Below are 25,379 nucleotides of genomic sequence, written 5' to 3'. Positions count from 1 at the left end.
CGGACCTTGGGTTTGCTGCTTTTAGTTTTACCGCTCTTCAACCGACCTGTCTGGCATGGTAGGACCTTGAGGAACGATTGTTCCAGCCAGTATAGGTCGATTGGTTCATCACGATAGGCAAGCCCGACACCACGTCAAGGTAGCAGCAACGGTTGTAGTAAGTAGCTGATGAGAACCAAGAACACTTTAAAATGAATTTATCTTCTTACTAACGCCTGTTACCCCTCGTGGAGGAGCAGAGGCCGCACACCAGCATTCTCTATCAAACGCTGTCCTGGGCAATCCTTTCCAATTAACATTCATCCTTTTCATATCTGCTCCTAGTTCCCGGCGTAATGTGTTCTTTTTCCTCTTTTCCGTTTTCCCTCCGGATTCCAAGTTAGGGCTTGCCTCGTGATGCAGTTTGATGATATCCTTAATGTATGTCCGATCCACTTCCAACGTCTTTTCCTAATTTTCTCTCCATCTGGAAGCTGGTTTGTCCTCTCCCACAGTAGGCTGTTGTTGATTGTATCCAGCCAGTGAATGTTGAGTATTTCGCTTAGACAACTGTTTATAAATACTTGTATCTTCTTGACGACGGTTGTAGTAATTCTCCACGTTTCAGCTCCGTATAATAGAACTATCTTGATGTTCATAATGAAGATTCTGACTTTGATATTGGTTGACAGCTGTTTTGAGTTCAATATGTTCTTCAATTGTAGGAATGTGGTCCTTGCTTTGCCAACCCTCACATTTATGTCTGCGTCGGATCCTCAACGATGCTTCCCAGGTATGTGAAAGATTCCACATCATCCAGGGTTTCGCCATCAAGTGTGATTGAGTTAGTGTTCGCCGTGTTGTATTTGGGGATTTTGCGTTTTCCTTTGTGTAAGTTGAGGCCTATGGATGTAGATGCTGCTGCTACATTAGTTGTCTTCATCTGCATTAGTTCATGTGTTCTCCTGTCCATACTGTCAATGAAGTTGATGTGGAGTGACGAGTTTCACTCAACTGTTTATTCGACGATGATCCGTAGTGTCACAATTCGCTCTGTGCACGACCGATCCAAACGGAATCCAGCCTGTTGATCTGGATCCATGTCCTTAGTTTCTTCAAAATCATGTTTGTTTAAAAACATGAAAGCACCAGGAAATGAAGTTATAAATGTAAACCACTGAATGTTGTTAACTTAGTGGTCAAAATGTAAAATACTCGCTATAAAGTCTGAGAATTCCAAGTTTCAGTCCTGAGTCCGCATGGTTAAGGAACTGTTGCATGCTGAAATGAAACAGCTGATCAATACAACCGAGTTTTTTTCAACGAGTATCTATTTAAACTCAAATTGTGAAGTAAAATATCTCCAAACTGACCAAACTCCTAAAATCCTGTAAGCTCATACACAGGATTAAGAGTGGATTATCTAACATCTACAGACTTCACATTAATTTCTGAATACATGAATAATTTTTTTCTTATCTAATTTCCTATATACAGGCTTTTATCAATTCACATGTTCCTAAATCGTGTATTTTGAACGTTGTAAACACTAACTTCTCAGCTATTCAATAGTCTCCAGAAATTTTCTACTAATGAACAATGAACAGAGAAACAGAAGACTGGAAATATACAAGAAACAACGAGGAAAAAATACAAAAATCGGTAAACAGTCTGGCGGTTGTCCTATCAAAACAAAAAAGATATAATCAATCGTCTTACAGACTGTTTTCGGCGCTGTCCGGCGCTTTAACCGGTTTGGTGGACACAGGGGAGTTGGAAAACCCTGATTCCAGACCAATGGTGCACATTGGCTCCAGTATCTTGAAGGAACAAATGGCGCATGAACCTATTGTTGGTCACCGGCTACCATTAGACTGCATCTCCCCGCGATGCTCCACTGCCTTGTGGATCAGATCTTTAGGCTAAAGGCTCCGGGTGTGGTCCCGTAAGAAAACCACCTGCCTCGGTCTGGGCACCTAAGCAGTATCAAAGCCCTCACACAATTCAAATGAGATTTGTGTGGCACATATATATCTGGTACCCCTTTTGTACCAATATTTGTGTTTAAGTAAATAAATAAATAATAAATGCTTCACATTGTAATGAATCTATCATAGTTACAAACACTTGTATAATATCTTCAAGTAAGGGAAGAAGTCAAATCTGAATCATTTTTTTCTTTAATTCACCTTTACATATATTACACAACATGTTCTATGAAATTCAAAGAAAATCAATCAATTTGTGCTTACAATTCATTCATTCATCTTAACTTACTTTAGCATTCATTCCATCTACAGATTCATCATTAATTGCAACAAGACGATCACCAGTTTTTACAGTTACACGATTATTTGAAGTAACAAGAGTATCAGGTACAAGGCTATCAATATATAAACCTGGTATAGGAGAATATTGAGATGGAGAAGTTGGTCCTGTTACTGATTGTGGTGATGATGGAGATGAAGATGATAATAGTGATAATAAAATATCATTAGACCATTTGAAATTGATTCCTAATAATGGAGGTCCTTTTATAGTATCTGATTGATTATTAGTAGTAGTATCCAATGGAAGTTGATATTCAAAGGTACAAGTCATAAACGGCTAAATATAAGTAAAAAAAAGTAATGAATAAGAACAACCGATAATTAATTCAAACTGACTAATCAAGTATGATTATTTATATGATCTGCTCTAAGTCACATATTTATGATGTATGAGCTAATGTACTACTATCCAGCTGCCAAAACCAAACTAGGCAGAGCAAGATTTTAATCTGCGATTTATTGGTTGAAAGTCGAGGTTTTTTTAACCAACTAAGTCATCAATGTACCACTGTAAATCCAACTGCCAAAAAGATAACTCCGCCTGTAGCCCAAAAAGATGTATAACTTAACAACTCAAGTATAACCACGGATTATATCAAAGTCCTATTCCGGATTTAGCATAGAAGCAGCCTGATAATAAGCTGGTAATGCCTACATTAGAACATGACATCAGTACATGAAATCGTTGTCTGCTGTAATTAACTATGTCAGAGGATATAGGCTCCCTAGTTGAAGTCCGAAAGATAATTAATAGTTGGAGGTTTTAGCTGACATCGTTTTACAACAGCTAGAATGACACGAAAACACAAATCGCTTGTTATTCAGGGATAATATCACTGTTTCAATCATTTAACCGTGAAATGATATAAATGAAGTGTGGAAATATTAGGAGTTGCATATCTTGGTGGAGTTTCATTCTCTGAGATGGATAGTTTAATGATGGAACTTTCATTGTTCTTTTGAACAACATCATTAGCACTAACTTCAGGTAAAAGTGAGGTATTCAAGTTTCTTCACAATTGCCCGATAGCCTATTCTCTCGGCTTTGATCTTGATTGATTATTACCTTCCAGCGATTTGTTTTAATTGTCTTCCTTTTCGACCTGATTCATGATCTCGTATATGTCCATGACTTTTCCAAATGGTTGATGAATTGTGTCGATTACGATATGTTTATTGATTGTTGAGTTACTTGACTATAAATGTTTAGAAACGCTTCGGTCTTCTGTGTGTTTTCCACCATCCAAAATCTCAACATTTTCCCAGTTGAACATGTGTCCACGTGCATCGTTATAAGTGTAGACACATGTTGTTTGACAGCTAGTTAGTGTTTATGCAAACGAAGATAAAGAAGGGGCCTATGTAGTGTTTCTCGTAGTTGGAACAGTTTATTTTATAGATAATCATCATCAACACCAAAATAGAAACAACAAAAATCCATGATTAAACTATCCAGCTCAGAGAACAAAACTCAATCAAAACCATAAACCTCCTTAGCTACAAATCTTCATCAACTCAAAGATCAATATATCTGTCAAATTTGACAGTGTCTATTACTGAATAACTGACTATACAATATTCAGTACTAGGCAACAACAACAAAAATACATTCCATTATCCATAAACAAAAGTTGAGAACATGGTAAGCAAAGATGGATAGTGGCTAGAAGTGCAATCCAGGAAGCGCGTTTAGTCCTATTTCAGACTCGTCAGCTGGATGTACCTGCATCTCAGAGTTGATGTTCACTCTGGGACTCGAACCCAGTACCTTTCGCTTCAAACATCAATGGGAAGATTCAAACAAACAATACTAAGTGAATTTAAAAGTTGACAACCTTTCATTAAACTATACTTTAACACTTAAGGTGAAAAAAACAAACAAACCATAATTTCAAATGAATGACAATAAGCATGATAAGATTATCAGCTATCCAATGAAATCCATAAAGATGAAATGATTATTCTCAAACTTCTTTGATAAGCAATACAATAACATATAACTCATAACTTAAGATCCTTCTTCTCTTTTCTTCACACCATCGCTTTCTTTCCTCTTTCGTTATCACATACTCTCAACACAGTCAGCAAGTATACACATGCACAAACACACACACACATACACATGCAAACATATACACAGATCAGAGTATGTAGAACCAGAATAGGTTCAGTTCAATGTTGCACATCAAAATTTGACAGTTTAATTAGTAAATGGGTATCAGTGATAATTATCAATCAACTACAATGATTATTGATAAAGAAAAATTCTCATTTTCAGTGAAAATAAACAAACAAACAGCAACCCTAAATAATGGATAAATGAAATGAGTGAGGTAATTGTAGTTTCCGGTATGAAGTTTACCAGTTCACAGTGGAAAAAACAAAAAGTGATCAGATGAGACGGATGATGGCTAACAGTGGAATATAGAAGGTGCGTTTTGTCCTAATATGGGACTCGTCAGATGGATGGATGTATCTGCATCCAAGAGTTGGTGTTCAACCCGGGACTCGAACCCAGATGTAAATACTTTTTTATTTATTTTATCTAAACACAAATATTGATACAAGGAAGTACCAGATGCATATGCGCCACACAAATCTCATTTGATTTGTGTGAGGGCTGTGATACTGTCCAGGTGCCCAGACCGAGGCAGGTGGTTTACTTAGGAGGTCACACCCAAAGCCTTTGACCTAAAGGTGTGATCCACAAGGCAGTGGAATATCGTAAGGAGATACAGTCATATGGTAGCCAGTGACCAACAATTGATTCATACGCTATTTGTTCCATCAGGATACTGGAGCATATGTTTACCATTAATTTGGGATCAGGGTTTTCCAACTCCCCTAGGTGGACTTTTCGCGCCCATCAACCCGGTTAAAGCGCCAGACACTCACTTTCCGTCCTCTAAATTTCGTAAAGAACACCCCCTCCACTGTGAGAAGGCAGTGAGTAGGACTTCCCTTGTAGCGGCTATATACGCGTGGTCATGTGAGAGCATTTTGAGAAGGAGAGCGGACTCTCTCCACTTTCGGCCGTACCAGGGCATTTGGCGGCACAGATGTAAATAACACGATTTAAACGTGGCTGGGTCATTGTGTAAGTGATTGCTTTTAAGAAGTCAATCAGGTTTAATTATTCCATGAAGATTATCAATACTATCACATTTGATCGCTAGGATTTAATCAATTTTAAAGGACCAGACAAACAAAATATTAGTCACCAATCATTCGCTAATCAATGTAAATATCTCAGTATTCCAGAAGTGTAGTTACACACCGAATAACTCAGTAGTAACATTTTATGCTGTGAAAGGGGATGACACGGGTTCGAATCCTACAGGGAACATCAGTTACTTTAAGACCCCAGATACCTCTTGTCATTGAGTGCCAACTACAAACACACCTAGAATAACGAAGGTATCCTGACAACTACATACAACCATCTAATATATAAACATACAGCAAGCGATATTCATTAATTACTTCTAAAAGAAGTAGGGTATGTGCTGATAAAATTGCAAAGAAGAACAAGTATATCTGACTGAACAGGTCAGAGAATGTAAAATCCCTTTCTCCCAAATTCTAGGTATTCCCTTACCGCCTAAAGACTGAATTTATCTAAATATCAGCCTAATCCATCTTGCAAATTAGCTAACAACGAAACGAATTCCAGCAGAATGTAATCTTATTTTGACTATACATCACAATCATCAATTCCATCTTTAATTTTTGCTGAAGAACGTAGTCTTTTCGTCATCGTAAGAAATTCAGATCGTTGGGAATTGCAATTTCGGCATTCAGACAACGAAAAGTTTCTGAAGTAAAGCTTGTCGTTAAGTACATGAATGTTGGAAAAATTCAACCACTGCAATCCACATAACCTCATCAAGAAAAATCACCAATAGACATAATAAAAAGTGAACTTACACGTGGAGGTAAGTGTTTATGTGAAGATTTACGAGTATTCGAGTCTAAATCAGAAGATATTTGTCGAGATATGAGCAAATCCACTTGTTTCCCTGGTGTTAATGATCGTAACTGTGATAAAACTTGATTTAATGAACGAACTTCTTCACCATCAATAGCCAATAGACGATCACCAGCCTGAGAATGAATAAATTATAAAATATTTTCGGCTTAACATCTATAATATCGAATATTTTAACTGTAATAAGATGAAAATGATTAACTTAAGGTCTTAGTGAAGATGTAAACAGTAGAAAATGGGATGGAAACAATCATGAGGTCAATCATATACATCTTGTCGTGTACTGGTACTGCCAGTAGAGCCTACGACTTGTCAACTGATAAAACTTTAGACACTTTTAAAAGTCCTTCCTGGTCAAACATAGATATCAATCCATTATTCTAGATGAACTGAGTTTTAAAAAGGGATTAAAACGTGATATCGCAAAGAGTTGATACTTTCCCACCACCATTAAAAGTGGTTCCATTCACATGAGAAATAAAGTTCATGTCAGTAACTGATAACAGTTCTTTCGATGTGTTATTTGTTTCCTCTTCAAGTGTTTGCAAAAGTAATAAAGTATATTAGAAAATAATTGCAAATATGAGTATTCGTCTGTAACAACAATACAAGTTATTGAATAACCAAGCGAAGGCTAGTACAATAAGCTATGAGACAAAACACGTTTTTGTGCAAAAAGAACAAGGAGTACAACACCAGACCATAAAAGCAAGAGTAGTTTACTGTGCAGCAGTTTTCTTTGTTTTAATTCATGTCTATGAAATATAGCCACTAAGAGAGGATATTTGTAAGCTACTAGTATTCGAACATCGGTTTCTTCGAAGAATCGCTTGTGTATTTGGGCGCCAACGAGTTATCAATGCTAAGGTTAGACAGGTGACAGATAAGGGGTGAATGAGTTGATGGAATAGTGAACATTTATTAACTGAGGTGGTTGAGACATGTATTAAGTATGACCAACCACCGCCAACCTCAACGAGCAATGTTATCTAGTTCGGAAGTAAGCTGGAAGAGGGTTAGAGCCTGACATACCGAGACGTGACACCAGTCCATGAAGTCATTGACAATTGGAGTGAGCCATGTTAGTAAATGTAAACGACCTACCTAGTTGAAGTCTACACGGTTTTCTAATAAAGTTTGGTTTGGCAGACCGAATCTTATGCTAAGTAGGAATATAAACGTGTATTCATCATTCCTTTACACCTAATTAAAGATAAACATATAATTGAATGACGAGGAGCGGTTCGCTTAATTAATTCTAGTCTTGTGAACAACCAATCATCACTCGGTCGTACATCATAGTCAATCCAGATAATCAACGACCTAGAGAATTACTAATTGTACGAATTTACTTTAACCTGATTGTCGATATTTAAAACTTCATCAATGAGCTGTTTGTTCACAGATAGAGTTCTTGGATAAATATTTGAGTAAACGAAAACTGATAAATTCAGTTCTGAGTACTAACAATGAAAAATCCATTTATTCATTAGACTCACATCAAAATCACATACAACTAGGGAACGAAATTAGAATATCTTACACAAAATTTGTGTGAACAGGGATATTGCTCGGGTGATCAAACTAAAGCAGACTTTTTTCTCAAGGCCCAATTTCCCGAGGTTCTCACCATAAGATCTAATCTATGAAATAGTGGAGTAACGCCAGGAGTTGTAGCCCCATGATGGTCAGTGACCAAATATTTGTTTATACTTCGTTTATCCCCTAAGGATCTTAGAATCCATGTACAAAGCTGGTTTGAAATCAGAATTTTTTAACTCCTCTGGGTAGATCTTCCATATTTACCAAACCAGTCTAACTCCCGAATGTTTTCTCATAATCTTCTCGATTTTATGTAAAAAATTCCTTCCTGAGTGAAGGGAGCGAGTAGGATTTTATCAGAGGAAACCGTAAAAACAATCATATGAAGGCACTTTGGAAGAGAAAACAAACTGTAGTCATTCTCGACAGTACCAGCGCGTCTAAAGAGGCTGATTTTTAGACTACAGCAGAATAGTATGACATTTAAAGGGGATGTTTAACTAGGGTTTTAGTGGAGACATCAACACTCGAATGCAGGTATATCTAGCTGAAAAACCGTGCATAAAATGGAACACGTTTCTTGGATTCTATCAATAGTATCTATCTAAAATATACAATAGAATAAGTCATATTCAATAGTTCAGTTAAACACTGACCAGTAAACGTCCATCTTGTATGGCAGCACCATCGGGTAAAATCTTTTTCACATATACTGGATCAGACATTTGTGAACTTTGTGTTTGTGTATCACGACTAGTTAATGTGAAACCAAGACCGGTACTTGACATTTTTGTCAATTGAATATGCATTGTTTGACCAATAGTTCGAGTATTGAATGCATTTGGATCTTTGGTTGACTATGAAAGATAGAAAAAAGATGAAAAGAAAACTGTATAATGATTTATTATTACTAAATGCACAGGTTTAAAGTGCTCAAAATAATGGGGTTTTTTTCCATAAAGGCAAGGACTCGTGAATCCTTCCTCTTTAGGTATTGTTTACCAACTAAGAGAATGGAGTGGCATGTGAAAAGCGAAACAGTTGTCATCAATTACATTGGATAACCTTTTCATTTTGTCACAAACTGAGTTGAAATTGCACCACTGGAGATTGACCCAGTCAATAAATGGCATTACGAAGTCGTTAATGACATTCATCTCACCTACAACTAACCTGAACCATAGCAGTCGATATTTATTACTAGAATGTCGGAAATTAATTGAAGTTGGAGCTATAAGATTGGATGTTAACCCATTGTTTTCTGATGGTTGAGGGCACGCCACGATACTTGAAAGTTGTGTGTAAGTATTTATGAAGAGTCTCATACAAGTATGAAACCACTGTTCAATGCTTCCTTGTATTTTAATGACGGCTTCATTGAGGTTAATTTTTGACAGATATAGACTACAGAACACCGTTAAGCTTTTTATTCGTTAGTTTGATTGTTGAGATAATTTTTATCAGAGGGTTGACTGGTTAATTCATTTAGAACTATTTTTATTTCATTTATTTAAACACATAAATATTGGTACAAAGGGGCACCGAATACATATGCGCCATACAAATCTTATTTGATTTGTGTGAGGGCTGTGATACTGTCCAGGTGCCCAAACTGAAGTAGGAATAGAAACAATAACGGAGCGGACTTGCATGCATATAACAAACAATTCTCTTTGAACCTAGCACACAACAATAATGTCATGCATTGTCCCATCGCCCTTGGCAGATCAGGCAATCCGAAAGTCACGAGAACACCATCAGGACATACGACAGGCTAGGTACTCCATTTAGAACTCCAGAGCATTAGACAGCTGTTTCGCTCTAGTTTGCGAATTCTTAGGCGTACTGTTTAATCAAGATTCAGACAGCGATACTGTTTCAAAATATTTTAAATATTGTAGAAAGCAAGTATTATCTTAAGCCTAGTTGAACAAAATAAACTGATTCCACATGTTAAACCATACAAGCGTAGGTTTTATGAAATAAAAGACAGCAGTTGAATAGTTTTTTTCTTAAATTAACCTTCTCTAATGACGATATCGACAAAAAAGACCAGATAAAACGGTTGAATATTCTGTGGCATATTAGTACTAACAACACACAGTTGGCTTCTCATATCAAGGATTCAGTGAAATTCATAATGATCTCTAACAATTTATGACTATACGTGGCTACTGCCGGTCCCACGTCTGGGTAAAAGAGGAGGGTTGGGCATGGGGTTAGCAACACCATGTACAAATTATGAAGCTGGATAGAATAAAGACAATATTTCTATAACTTTTCACCATGAAACACAATCAAAATCAACACCGAATAGATATACTAAGTAAATTTTACGACAAAAACATTCTCATCATACTCGACTTAACTCAATTTTTAAATAAATGATCAATTTGTTTAAATGAGAGGTTTGCAGATATTTGAGTCATGTAGCCCAATATCTTAAACAAGACTGTATGAAAACAGTGAATAACTTCATGGACTGATGTCGTATCTTGACTTATCAGTCCTCAATTTTCTGCCAGCCTAATCAGATACCAGCAAACATCACGCGTCAAGTTAGGTAGTGGTTAGAAATACGAAGTCCTTGTTCAAACCACCCCAGTCAATGAAGACTCACAAGCACACTTAATCAATTCATCATATTTGTTTCATACCCTAAGATTAACCTCCATATTTCCAACTTGAATATTTACTGTCCACAAGTAGTTTTTCAACAACATCTATGGTCAAAACCTTGAATCTTGTAAATATCCTCTTCTTCTATAGATAATAATTCACAACCATAGAGCAACACAGAATAGACAGTTGTTTAGAATATTCGTCTTGTGGATATATCTTGCCTATGTTACAAATGAAACAAGCTTTTTTTTCTGTAAATGTTAAATGATCTTTCCCATCACTAAATTGAAATCCGATCATTCTAACTACAGTTCAAAGACGATATGGCATGGATCAATGATTCTATATTCATCAATTCTAAAATCTAAAGTGATCAAGTTCTAATTATACAATAAACTTATCTATATTCAAAAGAAAAAAAACACATGATCCAAAACCTTACTTATTACATCATCATAAATTATTCATTGTGAAATATATTGATAAGATAAATGTAAAAGAAAAATTGATTGACCGATCAGCCTGATTACAGCAACACATGATGACGATGATGATCAACATCATCATCATCAGGATCATGAACAGTATTCATGGACTCACAAACACACACACATATACATACATACATACATACATTTACACGTACACAAACACACGATCTTACGATCCATTTCAATTCACATGTAACAATGAGATGATAATAATATTAATTATTATTTTCTTTTTATAAGAAAAAACTTTTATCATAGAAAAAACATTAAGTCAACGTCAATTTCAAAACAATTATAATTAGAAATTCACTGATATCGACAGATATAAATCAGTTAGTCAGTCACAACGTAGAACTTTGTACTTACATACGTACATCAGTTCGAGTTGCCATACCACATTAGCACAGAAATGCAGTTGTCCATTCAAATCCCATAGTGGTAGAAGTAGTAAGAGTATAAACAGTAATCCGAAAAATTAGGGTTTGAAGATATTATTCAAGGAGTATAATACAGTGAAATAAATTTGGAAAGAGAAAAAAGATAGGGACATGAAGAATTCAGAAGATTAGAATTTCGGAGAACGCAAAGAGTGAATGCACCTACGTCATTGTAAACGATTTTGAGCTTGAATGACAAGGTCTCTAACCATCGGTTGCTATCGTCTCGCAGGTCCCAACCAGGTAGTCTACACCTACCAACATGGATCAGTCCACTTGTCAGTGACTTCATGGATTTGTGCCACGTTTTGGTCTGGCCGCCCCTAGCTTTCTTCCAACCTACTCTTACGCCATAAAACATTGCACGTCGAGGCAGTCGGTGGTTGGGCATACATAACACATGTCCCAGCCATCTCAACTGATCAAGATTCACTACTTCATCAATCGACTTGCCATCCTTATCTAGTACCCGTTTCCTATTTTAACACAACATTACAGAATATCTCATTAAAATATAAGAACCATATAGTGAACAGTTAATTTGCAAAATAACAATCAATTGTCTCAATTTGACTGTGTCTTCTGCAAATATCCATCCATAGTTCCCGATTATAATTGTTCATTCATTTTTCGTATCAATTACGTGCCGTTCCCGTTCTCTCCTTATCGATCTTCTACTGAAATACATTCAATACCCAACCATCACCATATACTACTTATGTGGATAACAGTAACCCACACCACAACTTTAGCGTCACTCAAAGGTCATCCATAAATTATAGTCTAACATAACATCTATCTACAACTTCATAAACTAGCATCAAACAACAACTAACATTTCAACAGTATTCAATTACTTTCATAGTTGAAATCATGAGTCAATTGAAGATAGACAACCATGAAAACCTGGAAGCACTGCCTGACGGCCAAGTCGTCCTATTATGGGACTCCTCAGCAGTGCGTATCCACGATCCCGCACTCGCGAGATTCGAACCCACGACCTACCAGTCTCGCGCCGGAGCACTTAATCGATTGACCACTGAGCCAGCATCCAACGGTATTAATGTCTAACTTCAACTGATCTACGAAGTTGAGCGACCGTTCACCAATTGCTTTCAGTGTGTTGATATCTCTACAACAGATTCGGTTGAACTCCACTGATCACTGCTTCCCACTAGAACTCAAAGAAACATTCCTTACAGTCAGTCACTAGTGAGCATATGATTATAGATCGGAAGAGGTTTTTTGTGGATATTTCAATATTTTCGCAGTTGAAATCATGAGTCAATTGAAGCTAGACCATCACGGAAAACCTGGAAGCACTGAACGGCAGTTTCGTCCTATTATGGGACTCCTCAGCAGTGCGCATCCTGCGAGTGCGGGATCGTGGATGCGCAAAAAAACCCCTTGTGAGTATTCAATTACTTTATTTTCTAGAGATTTTTCTAAAGTAACCTGTCCGTACTTTTGACGGAGGTATACATACATATATCATTCAATGATAGATAAACAGATAGATAGATAGATAGATAGATATGTAAATATAACAAGAGTGTACCAAGGTTACAATGACTTGGAGAATTGTTTTCACTACAATCACATCACAATCACATGTGATTATAACCATAGTATTACAAAAATTGTATTATGCATATATAATTGATACTTTTAAAATAAACATGATAAAATGTTTTTGACAATGTTTCAAGTTATTTTTTGGCACCTTATGATGAATACACAGATACACGCACACACACACACATACACATATGTACACATGTGCGTATAGAGGTGCTCTTCTAAACGGTGTAATATTAATGTATAATGTACATTGAGAAAACTTGAAAAGTATATTTGACGTAGATACATTGAAACAGAAAGAAACTAAAGTGGTAACATTCAGTATGATGATAAACATATTCCATTATCAGTCTTGAACAGCGCTTGATATAAACTTGATTAATTGTTATCATTAAACTATTGCTAAATATTATATAGTTGAATTCATGAGTCCATTGAAGGTAGACCACTATGCAAAACCTGGAAGCACTGGACGGCCGTTTCATCCTAGTGGGGGAATCCTCAGATAAATAATTAACGAAACTCAAAAGCTTCATTTCATTCCATTCTTAAGACTTTTCAACACTTGGATGTACACAACATAGTGACAAATCAATGAATAAATAAGACGAAACGCTCGTCCTGAATTCTATTCTATCTAAAAACACGATAACAAAATCAAAGACCTAATCTCTCAGGTTGACGATATTATTAAAGGATACAGTAGCAAATACTAGGAAGAGGTGAACAACAACCTCCCTTGAGAGAATGTTTATGCCCCCAAATGCCCTGGTATGGCCGAGAGTGGAGAAAGTCATCTCTCCCTCTCTAAATGTTCCCACATGGCCACGTGTATATAGCCTCTGCCAGGAAAGTTCTACTCACTGCCTTCTCACAATGACGGGCGTGTTGTTTACGAAATTGAGAGAACGAAAAGCGAATATCAGACGCTTTAACCGGGTTGGTGGACACGGAAACTCCATCCAGGGGAGTTGGAAAACCCTGATTCTAAACCAATGGTGCACATAGGCTTCAGTATCCTGAGGGAACAAATAGCGTATGAATCAATCGTCGGCCACCGGCTACCATGGGACTGCATCTCCTTACGATGCTCCACTGTCTTGTGGATCAGATCTTTAGGTCGAAGGCTCCGGGTGTGGTCTCCTAAGAAAACTACCTGCTTCAGTTTGAGCATCTGGTTAGTATCACATCCCTCACACAAACCAAATGAGTTTTGTGTGGCACATATATATCTGGGTCCCCTTTGTACCAGTATTTATCTGTTTAAATAAATAAATAAATCTAGCATTAAATATCATATTAGACCCATACATACCGACACGATTCTTTTGCACACTAATCAACTCTAAATTTACACAAATTAAAGTTAATCATAATAATTAAAGCAATAATAATCAATATTGTGAAACACTCATTCACCCATAGACACACACATACACATATACATACACACAAAAGAAAAGAGATTATAATCAATAATTCAATAAACGCAAAAAAGTACACATTTAATTATTAGAAAGAACAAACAAGGTGTACAATATGATTATGATGTAATGGTGTTAGACAAAAAAAACACGCACGCACGCACACACGCACAAATCTGATAGAAATGCATTATATATATTAAAAGAAAAGAAAATGTAACCATAAGATATGTAGACAGAGGAAATACACATTATGATTATTATTTTGGATACAACATAAGCCCCATGCCTAATATCTATTTTGCACAGAACTGACCGGTCATTTAAATCAATTGGCGAACGGTTGCTCAAACATCGTGGATTAGTTGAAGTTAGACATTAAAACCGCTGAATGCCGGCTAGCTCAGTGGTCTATCGGTTAAGTGCTCTGGCACGAGACTGGTAGGTCATGGGTACGAATTTCGTGAGTGCGGGGTCGTGGATGCGCACTGCTGAGGAGTCCCATAATAAGACGAAATGGCCGTCTAGTGCTTCCAGGTTTTCATGGTTGTCTATCTTCAATTGACTCATGATTTTAACTATGAAAATACAATAAACAATTATTAATAGCTGAATTCATGAATCGATCTAAGATCTACCACTATTGAAAACCTGGAAGCACTGGACAGCCGTTTCAACCTAGTGTGGGACTCTTCATCAGTGTGCATCCAGGAGTCCGTACGCGGGACTCGAAACCGGGACCTTCGGTCTCGTGTACGAACGCTTAACCCCTAGACCACTGAGCCAGCATCCAACAGTGTTAATGTCTAAATTCAATAGATACGTGATCTAGCTGTAAAAGTTCAACATAATTTAAAGATTGAAGTTTTCGGGGAAAAATAGCACTTGTTAGATGGTTGAAGTTAGATCGGTAAGAGAATTTGAATTTAGGTTTCTTCCATGTTAACGTTCATCAACAAGAGATAATTGCAATCTTGAAGCATTTGATACTCCCTGTGGACTGATAACCTAAGTTACTCAGCTTTACGGTTCAAAACATTACTATTTAGGCTGTAAATGACCTCTAGTAGAAATGAAATGTTTCATTCATTCAAAACTATCAGCTGATCATCTTCGATCAGCGAACAACAAAGCATAATGTACACGATGCTGAATAACCTAAACTAATCCTCAGACTCTAACTTCATCGATAGAATTTAACAAGCACCATGGACTAGATTATACTTCGTAAGAGTAGAATCAAATACAAAGAAAACAAAAGGTATGGAATAAGTAAAGTTCAAAATACATAATGAGCATACATCTGAACTATTACACAACCCCTCATTTCAAGTAATTTTCATTAAATTCTCCAACTATAAAATGTAAATTTTGTACATAAATCAGAATAACTGGATCTCCAAACTAATTCAGTCTAACAACAGTCCATGATTTCATGCGATGATGCTATATATTGGATTACCCAACAATAGTTGGGTTACCAGACTACCCGATTACTAACTATAAGCACAACGTTGGAGTAAGCAGTGATTCGTTAAATGTAGCATATGTCTCAGTTTACAAACATCCATAGCTTTTTCAACAGATTTACCATCACTATCTAATACCTAACATCCAACAAGTTGAATAATCTTGATTGATTCACAATAACACAAATCATTCGGTATGGGTAGGGACTAGAATACTGACCGGGTGGCCAAACGCAAGCAGGTGGTTTTATTAAGGAGTCAGTCCCTGAGCCTTTAACCTAAAGGTCTAATCCACAAGACTAACGTGAGAAGATGCAGTTCCATGGTAGACAGTGACTAACAATGGATTCATACTCCAACTTTTCCCTCAGGATGGTGAAGCCCATGTGCACCATTGGTCTGGAATCACGATTTTCCAACTCCTCTAGATGGATCCTCTGTACCCATCAACACGGGATTTAAGCTCTGGACATTCGCTTTTCGTTCTCTCGATTTCGTAAACAACACCCTTGCGTCAAGAAGGCAGTGAGTAAGACTTCCCTGACAGTAGCTGTATATGCGTGACCACGTGAAGTTATTTCGAGAGAGAAAAAGAGAGCGAACTCTTCCGACTCTTGACCGTACCATGGCAATCTTGACAGTGAATATATTTGCACTCAGATATGTGAGATTATGTAGTGATATCTTTCACTCTGGGACTCAAACCCAGTAAAGCTTGTAAAGCTTATGACTTAAGGGTAATATCGAGGCAATCCGCACAGGAAGCACATATACCAACAAGAGACTGATCAACTGCAGTTCTAAATAACAATAGGAAGATACAAGTCAACAACACCAATTGAATATATCTTACAAATAATTAAATGTTAGACCTTCCTCAATCAGTCATAGGAGAGATTCAAAAAAGAAACTATGTCATTTGAAAATAGACAGATAGTGCTTTATATAGTTGAGATCATGAGTCAATTGAAGATAGACCACCATCGAAAACCTGGAAGCACTAGACGGCCAACTCGTCCTATTATGGGACTCCTCAGCAGTGCGTATCCACGATCCTGCGCTTGCGAGATTCTAACCCAGGACCTACCAGTCTCGCGCCAGAGCACTTACCCGACAGACCACTGAGCCAGCCGGCATCCAACGGTTTTAATGTCTAACTTCAACCAATCCAGGTTTTCCATGGTGGTCTAGCTTCAATTGACTCATGATCTCAACTATATAAAATTACTAAAATCTCTACGAGAAACCCCCTTCAGACAGATAGTAGTTAAAACTGAGAATCCTAGAGATGATCCAAAAATTTTTGTCTTAAATATCAAAGAGAGTTTCATTCAAACACTTTAACGCAGTACACATCTATAATTAAATATATTTATGAAAAGATAAGGAATGATTGTTGGTTAGATTTATGAAAGGGAGTGAGAGACAAAATGAACTAATCAATTCTTATGTACTTTTTTATCAAAAATATATTTTTTGATCACTTCGTAGTGATTACATTGTAAAAGAATACAGATTCAGTACGGAAGTATTAACGAGATAACATTTATTAATCATAGGTTAATATTTATCAGTATATGGAGAAAGAGAGAGGGGGGAGAGGGGGGGAAACGAGAGACGCGAGACAAGGGGTGAAGAACTCTAACTATCCAGATAGAAACATAGATGTAACAATGTTAACGTGTAAGTACAACTCTCAGTATCAAACTAACCAGAGTACTATTGAATAAACAGTTATAATTATGGGTATATGAAAATATATTCGCTAACAAAAATAACTATTCAATTGACCTAGTAAAATTTAACCTACATATCTAATTGTTATTGTCTATAAATTCTCTCAATAATCAAATATTAATCAATCAATGTAATGAACTTCATCTAAACCGATTCATCGATATGATTTATAGTGTTGTCAATCATCATTCATGATGAATCATAAAAGAAATAATAACTTTAGATATAGATGAGAAAATGAAGTTTTGTTCTTTGTTCTGAATAGTTTGGTCCTAGAGCATTCATCGTTCCTCCTCAGAACGATATCATTAACACAAACTTCAGGTAAAAGTGAAGTGTTCAAATTTCCATCATATATGACGTTCAGTTTGTCTTGTAGACCACGATCTTCATTGGTTGACTTTCAACCTGCCATTGATTTGATTCATGATCCAATAATTGTCCACAATTTTTCTGATTAGTTGATAGATTGGATCTACCTCATAAAACAAAACTTTAACAAAATGATCCACCAGAGCTACAAATTTCCTCCACCATTTCGAGAAAGTAAAGTGATAAATTGAAATCATGAGTCAATTGAAGATAGACCACCATGGAAAACCTGGAAGCACTAGACAGCCGTTTCGTCCTATTGTGGGACTCTCCAGCAGTGCGCATTCACGATCCCGCCTTCGCGAAACTCGAACTCAGGAACTACCAGTCATGCGAAAGAGCACTTAACCGATAGACCACTGAGCCAGCTGACATTCAACGGTGTTGATGTCTAACCTCAACCAATTCGTATTAATTGAAATCTTATCTATAAAGAGTCAACTATTATTGATGTATTCAAAAACAAACTGAATGTACAATTTATTTGAGACTGATGTAAACCCCTTCCACTCACACACACACAAGCATATTATGTAAATACATATACAATATCTTTATATCACCATGATTTTGATAATGAGTAAGATATTATCATTTTAGAGATACAATGCGGGTGTACATTTACTCATGTAAAAACTAAATGGAAAGTTGCTGTGCATTAATTCTGTAAGTGAGAATATGTACCTCATGCCACACACATACACACATTAAATATACATGTACACGCACACACATACACGCGTAGTCAGTCAGTCAGCTGCAACATAAGACCAGGCACATATATCCATCGGTTCAACTTGCCACACTACATTAGTACGACAACATGAACACTGAATTGATAGAAGTAGTTACTTCAATGGTAATAATATATAAAAGCAAGATTGTGTACAAGGACACAATACAGAAAGAGAGAATTAGTTCGTAGAAAGAAAGGTATAAAGTAATTTTGATATCACAGTTTGGATGAAGACAAAGAATGCATACACCTACGTCATTTTGATCGATTTCGAGCCATGTCACATAGAGCCTCCAACTACTGGTTACGATGGTCGCATGAACACCAACCAAGTAGTCTGCATCTACCAACATGGCTAAGACTAGAGGTTAGTGACTTCAAGCACTGATGTCATGTTTTGGTTTGACCGTCCCTAACTCTCTTCCAACCGTCTCTCCAACACTAGTCAGCATTGCACGCCGTGGTAATCAGCGTTCAGGCATACGTAACACGTGGCTCAACTATCTCAGCTGATGAAGATTCACAACCTCATCAACTGATTTACCATCACTCCTTAATACCTTGCGTCTAACCTCACTATATTACTTACCCGGTGATCCCAGCAGATGCTGGTCATATTTCTAAGACATCTATAATTGTGTATTTAATAATGACTAGCAATTATACCGTTGACAACTTTCGGTTCGTTTATTCGTAATTTATATGTATGCATATAATGCAAACGGGTGCTGACTGAATGGTTAATGCATACGACTATCAACCAATAAGTCACAGGCTATAAATCTGCTCTACCGACATAGGTTTGAGAAAACGGTTAGTAGTGACACCACTAAAGTGAACGAACACTTAGATGGGGAAGACCAATTTATTATTTGGTGCACGATCACACAGTGGTTTATTAAAGTGTGAAAATTATACATCAAATACATCATTTGCACATCTTCTTTGAATTATCCCTTACAAGCTTCATTGTTCCTTTATTCCTGCTGTTATTTCGATTACTTTCTGTTTCCTTCTCTCTTTGCTTTATTTCAATCCTATCAATCTTCTGCTCACAGACATTTCACTTTCGACTGGTGTTACATACTACTTATATCTGTAAAAACATAGGTAGCATACATCACACTACTACTAATAGTCATTATATTTTGTGGTTCGACATTGAATAAACGAATATGGTTTGTAAGGTTTTGTTCTTCGAGCTAGATGGTTTGGTTGTGGAGCTTTCATCGTTCTTCTGAACGACATCATCTGTACAGACTTCGGGTAGAAGTGAAGTGCTTGGATTTCTCCACATGTGGTTCATAGCTTGTCCTGTATACCTCGATGTTGATTGGTTCTTGTTGACCTTAAATCTTTCTACCCGAAGTTTGTGCTGATGATATCGTTCAGAAGAGCGATGAAAGCTCCACGACCAAACCATCTAGCTCGGAGAACAAAACTCCATTAAAATCATCCACCTGAGCTACAAATCTTCACTATCTCAAAACGAATATATACTACACAAGTGAGTTATCATTGAAATACACAAGCACAGGAATTTTAATAAATTGATAGATAACCAATAACACAAAAATGAACGACATTAATAAAAAACAACCTACCATATTTAACGATCTCCTTGGAATACATGGTGATGTAACTCCTGTAGTGTGAGGGGTAAGTGTGCGAGAATTTGAACGATTATTACCAAGATGTTGGTCATCAGTGGAGTCGACTTTTGGTGATATATGTCTCGGTGAATTTCTAGTTTTATTATTATTATAATCACGAGAGGAGTGAAACTCAGCACTTGTTAAAGAAAATCGATCACTTGCAACATCACCACCATCCCTATTCATTATTGTTAAACGTGAAGGTTGTTTTGGTCGACGTATTGTCACAAATCCACTGTCTGCTAGATTATTACTGCACAATGATGAGGCAAATGTTGCTGTATTAATTCTATCATCATAGTCAATGACTCCATGATTACGGAAAACACTGTCAACAGCCGACATTTGACGTGATTTAAGGTGTACATTAGGCGAATCAGGATAATCCATAAGGCTTAAACGACTTAAATTGGTTAAATTGGCATTACGGATTGATAGAGTACGATCTTTTTGTTCTACATTTATAAGACATAAAGAAGAAAAAGTAAGTAATGAATCAACATGAAAGTAAGCGTATACTTGTGTGTGAATGCTGTATTATACAGTTCGAAAACTATTGAACTAAGTTAAGTCAATGTGGCAAAGAAGTCAGTGGAGAAGGTTTAGATCACGTAATAGTCTTAGTTAGACAACCACTAAAGACTAAGAAGCACTAGACATCTGTTTTTTCGTGGTATGGGAGTGCCCAACTAAAACCACACTTGGCATCGTGATTTGGCTGAAGTGAGAGTAATACACAGTATTGGGTCATAACTCGGCAGTTCAAAAGTTAAACGTTCGGCATGAGACCTTAATGTCTTTGTTTCGATCTATAACTAGGTTGTGGATATACATTGAATGATGAGGAGTCCCATACAACGGTAGAACAGCTGCCCAGTGATTATTGGTTTACATTGGTTTACTAACTAGGTTAAATTCACGATGTATGCTCACAAATTAATTTTTTTATATGAATATAATTGCAACAGTTCTATAAATTAAACAAATTCCCTGGTACGGTCGAGGGAAGAGAGCGTCTGGTCACCCTCTCGAAATACTCTCACGTGGCCACGCATATACAGCCAATGTCATGGAATTCTTACTCACTGCCGTTCTCGCCGCGAAGGTGTTGTTTACGAAATTGAGAGGATGAAAAAAGAATATCAAGCGTTCAAACCGGGTTGAAAGGTACAGAGCATCCACCTAGAGTAGTTGGAAAACTCTGACTTCAAGCCAGTGCAGCATTGAAGGATCCTGAAGGAACAAAAGGCATACTAACCTACTGCTGGTCACCGGCTACCATGAAACTGAGTTTCCTAACGTTGTTTCACTGCCTTGTGAATTAGACCCCTTGATCAAAGGCTCGTAGAATGGTCCTCTAAGTAAACCACCTGCTTCGGTTGGGTGTCCAGGCAGTATTCGAATGATTTGTGTAGAACATAAATGTTTGGTGCCTCCTTGTACTAATGTTTATACGTTCAAATAAATAAATTATTCAAAATATTTATGATATTTGTCATCTCGTTGAAATTACATGATGACAGTTAAAAGCAGAATTTTATTAATTTATTTAAACATATATATTGGTACAAGAAAGCACCAGATATATATGCGCCACACAAATCTCATTTGATTTGTGTGAGGGCTGTGATACTGCCCAGGTGCCCAAACCGAAGCAAGTGTTTTTTTTAGGGAGCCACACCTGGAGCCTTTCACATAAAGATCTGATCCACAAGACAGTGGAGCATCGTAAGGAGATGCACTCCCATGGTAGCCGGTGACCAACAATTGATTTATACGCCATTTGTTCCCTCAGGATCCTACAGCCCATGTGTCACCATTGGTTTGGAATCAGGGTTTTCCAACTCCCGTAGGTGGAATTTCCATGTCTACCAACCCGGTTAAAGCGCCGGACATTCGCTTTTCGTCCTCTCAATTTTGTAAACAACACCCCGGCCACTGTGAGAAGACAGTGAGTAGGACTTCCCTGTCAGAGGCTATATACGCGTGGCCATTTGAGAGGATTTCGAGAGTAGATTACTAAAAGACAGAAATCATGAATAGACTAAAACCATTTTTTATTACTTCTAAGCTTGAACCCCGAACCTTCTTTATAAATATTTGACAACATAGCTGACAGTAAAACGAACACTTAAAGCACACACAACCCAAAATGGCTCTTTTTTAGAGAGAGAGAGAGAGAGAGAGAGGAAAAATATCTTTATCCACTATTAAATGAACACTGTTTTCATCTGTATGAAACAATCAGACAAACAGATAACATAGACAATACTCAACTAAGTGTAGATCTCTCTCTACAAACCCCATTCTAATCAATGTAAATCATTAATCATATAGAGAAAGTGACTTGTTTTAATGATTTAAGAAGAGGAATAGTGATGGTGAATGATGATGGATATATTTTTTGTCTTTAAAAAAAATAATCAAACAGCTGTTTGATGATGATCCATGTTTCATATAAATGAGCAATCAGACACACACATTAATGTGCCATCCATCCATCCAACCAACCAACCAACTAACCAACATAGTGACAGGTCTAACTATAACATTTTGTCTATTGAAATGAATTAATTTGTTGGGTTTTTTTTTGATGGATACATTTTCATACTTAGGTAAGAGACAATTGGAAATATAATACAAATGTAGCTGTCAGTCAATACAAAGAGAAAGGGGGAAAGGGAGAGGGAGGGAGAGGGGGAGGGAGGGGGAAGGGAATTTAATTTAAATGTGCATCAAATTACACAAAAGGAAACATGAAAAAAATTAATAATAATGAAGATTAGTTAGTAATAAAGTTTTTGTGCTGAATAGATTGAAGAAATGCACGCAAACACTCACACACACACACAGGGAGAGAGAGGGACAAATGGGGAACAAGTTTAAATTTAACAAAGAAATCCATGAACACTTAGTGAATAAAGTCTTCTTCAATTTGACAGATAAAGCTGTAAGAATATTGAAATAATTGATGAAAAGACACAATTAACATACAGCTAAACTAGTCGACTATCAAAATTTGATAGGGATAAGGTTGTATAAATTGATTGATTAGACTATAAAATCTTTATTTAAATTAAATGAATGAAATATGAGTTAAAAATAAGGAAAACCATCGCCTGATTTGTCTAGGAAAATGCAAACTATTTGGTTAGAGTTTTCGAGGTTATTCCGCCTGTAGCTCCCCCGGGGGCTACTGCCGGTCCTAAGCCCGGATAAAGGAGGAGGGTTGGGCATGGGGTTAGCGACCCCATCCCGTAGAAAACTAACTCGCTAAAAACGCTAACCATAAAATTTCGAGGTAACCATGATTGAAGGTTGGAGATTGTACTTAGAGTAGTTTCTAATTAGCTACAGTGTAGTAAATGTATTATGTAATAAATATTGGAGTTTAATACTATTTCATCGAACATATATTGTGTATACGCATCTAAATGGGTGGGGGTGTCGGCTAGTGTAGGAGTAGACCTAAAAGAAACCAAAATGTACTATCAGTAAAAGAAATTAATCAGTCCTTTTGATAGATGAACATTATTTGGTTCAAGCGTTCATCGTAACTAGTGATTGGTGAACTCGAGTGAAATGACTCAAAATCGGGCGCCATAGTGCAAGTGCATTCACTCTTTCTTTTACATCATTTATTACGCGAAGGTATCTTTCTATTTCAAATCATATGTTTTTTTCATGGAAATCATGAACTGATCTAAGTGAGTCAACCACTGATAATATAAAAGCATTGGACAAGTATTGTTCTCAAACAGATCTTCATCATAAATGAGATCATGAGTCAACTGAAGCTAGACCACCATGGAAACCTGGAAGCACTGGACGGCCGTTTCGTCCTATTGTGGGACTCCTCAACCACGATCCCACCTCGCGAGATCCGAACCCATGACCTACCAGTCTTGCGTCAGAGCACTTAACCGATAGACCACTGAGCCGGCATCTATCAGGCTTTATACCCTAAAATGCAGTAATATTTATATGCAGATCAGTGAAAAAAAAATTTAACTAATGTCAAAGCAATGTGTAACTCAATGAAAGGATCACGTGGCTAGTGAAAACTGTAAACGATGATGACAGGCGTACTAGACTAATTGTGATGAGAACAGTAACAACGTCGATAAGTGTTTTAACATAAGAAATAAGTCAAAAGGGGAAAGAAATACAAATATCTTTGTTACATGAAATTTTGAAGTTATGCCCAGTGATCAGAACACTTGATACTTAGCCAAGTTTTAATCTCGAATGTCACCTTACCGGCTTTAGTTTATGCGCCTGGGATAATAATGCTAGCTCCAATACACATACACCTAAAGCGTGGTTAAAAGCCGGGTGTACATTAATTTCGGTTCAATAAATGACTTGAATTATTAATTGGATCAAATCTTCTCTCTAAGTATATCAAAGACAGTGAAAATCGGTTAATCTGCGCTCAGTTCTTCTGTTTTATTAACACTGGCTCTTTAAGGGTAATGACTATCAAGAGGAATGTGTAATATGTAACCTAAGGGTTCGTTTTGGACAGTGCGCTTAACTTAAAGAAAATAAGATGGTGAATATTATTCCCTTTCTTAAAAAAAACAACACCAGTGAAATACCTTTTTTGTCATTCTTGTAAGGTGAACGTTCTGGAGTGATTTCACAAGATGAATAATTTGTACATCCTCCTTCTCGTCGTCTTCTTGGTCGATGTGGATTTGAAGGAATATTCACTTCAACAGAATTTGAATAACCAGAATCAGATTTTTGACGAGTTATTAATGATTGTTTCAGCATTGTAGAAGATGATTCATTATTAAAAGATTTTCTTGATGATAAAGATGATCTTAAGATGTCTACATCAACAGTATAATGTTCGGCATCTTTAAATGCATTATATACATATTGTAATGCTCTAGAAAACAATAAAATTAAAGAAATAATTAATTATTAGTTAGTTACAGGGAAACAAAACAGTAGAAGATACTCGTAAGTTACTAGTATTTGACCACAAATGCCTTAGAAATATGACCA

The 25,379-nt window shown here is 36.7% G+C and overlaps 1 protein-coding gene across 1 annotated transcript in view; it reads right to left on the bottom strand.

The window, feature by feature from the left end:
• The window catches only part of Smp_169430 (cell polarity protein), a gene marked incomplete at its 5' end in the record, with an annotated part of 70,310 nt that overhangs the window by 36,764 nt on the left and 8,167 nt on the right, over window positions 1–25,379 (bottom strand). The window contains 6 exons of the mRNA XM_018790686.1: window positions 2,257–2,362; window positions 2,480–2,586; window positions 6,237–6,413; window positions 8,496–8,696; window positions 24,624–24,676; window positions 24,965–25,260. Coding sequence (XP_018646082.1) covers window positions 2,257–2,362; window positions 2,480–2,586; window positions 6,237–6,413; window positions 8,496–8,696; window positions 24,624–24,676; window positions 24,965–25,260 — 940 coding nt within the window. The remainder of the gene's footprint in view (window positions 1–2,256; window positions 2,363–2,479; window positions 2,587–6,236; window positions 6,414–8,495; window positions 8,697–24,623; window positions 24,677–24,964; window positions 25,261–25,379) is intronic.

This window comes from Schistosoma mansoni (genome assembly GCF_000237925.1).
Source record: "Schistosoma mansoni, WGS project CABG00000000 data, supercontig 0041, strain Puerto Rico, whole genome shotgun sequence".
NCBI classification, from domain to species: domain Eukaryota; kingdom Metazoa; phylum Platyhelminthes; class Trematoda; order Strigeidida; family Schistosomatidae; genus Schistosoma; species Schistosoma mansoni.
Note: the sequence above shows the minus strand (reverse complement) of the source record. Positions and strands in the feature narration are given on the sequence as shown.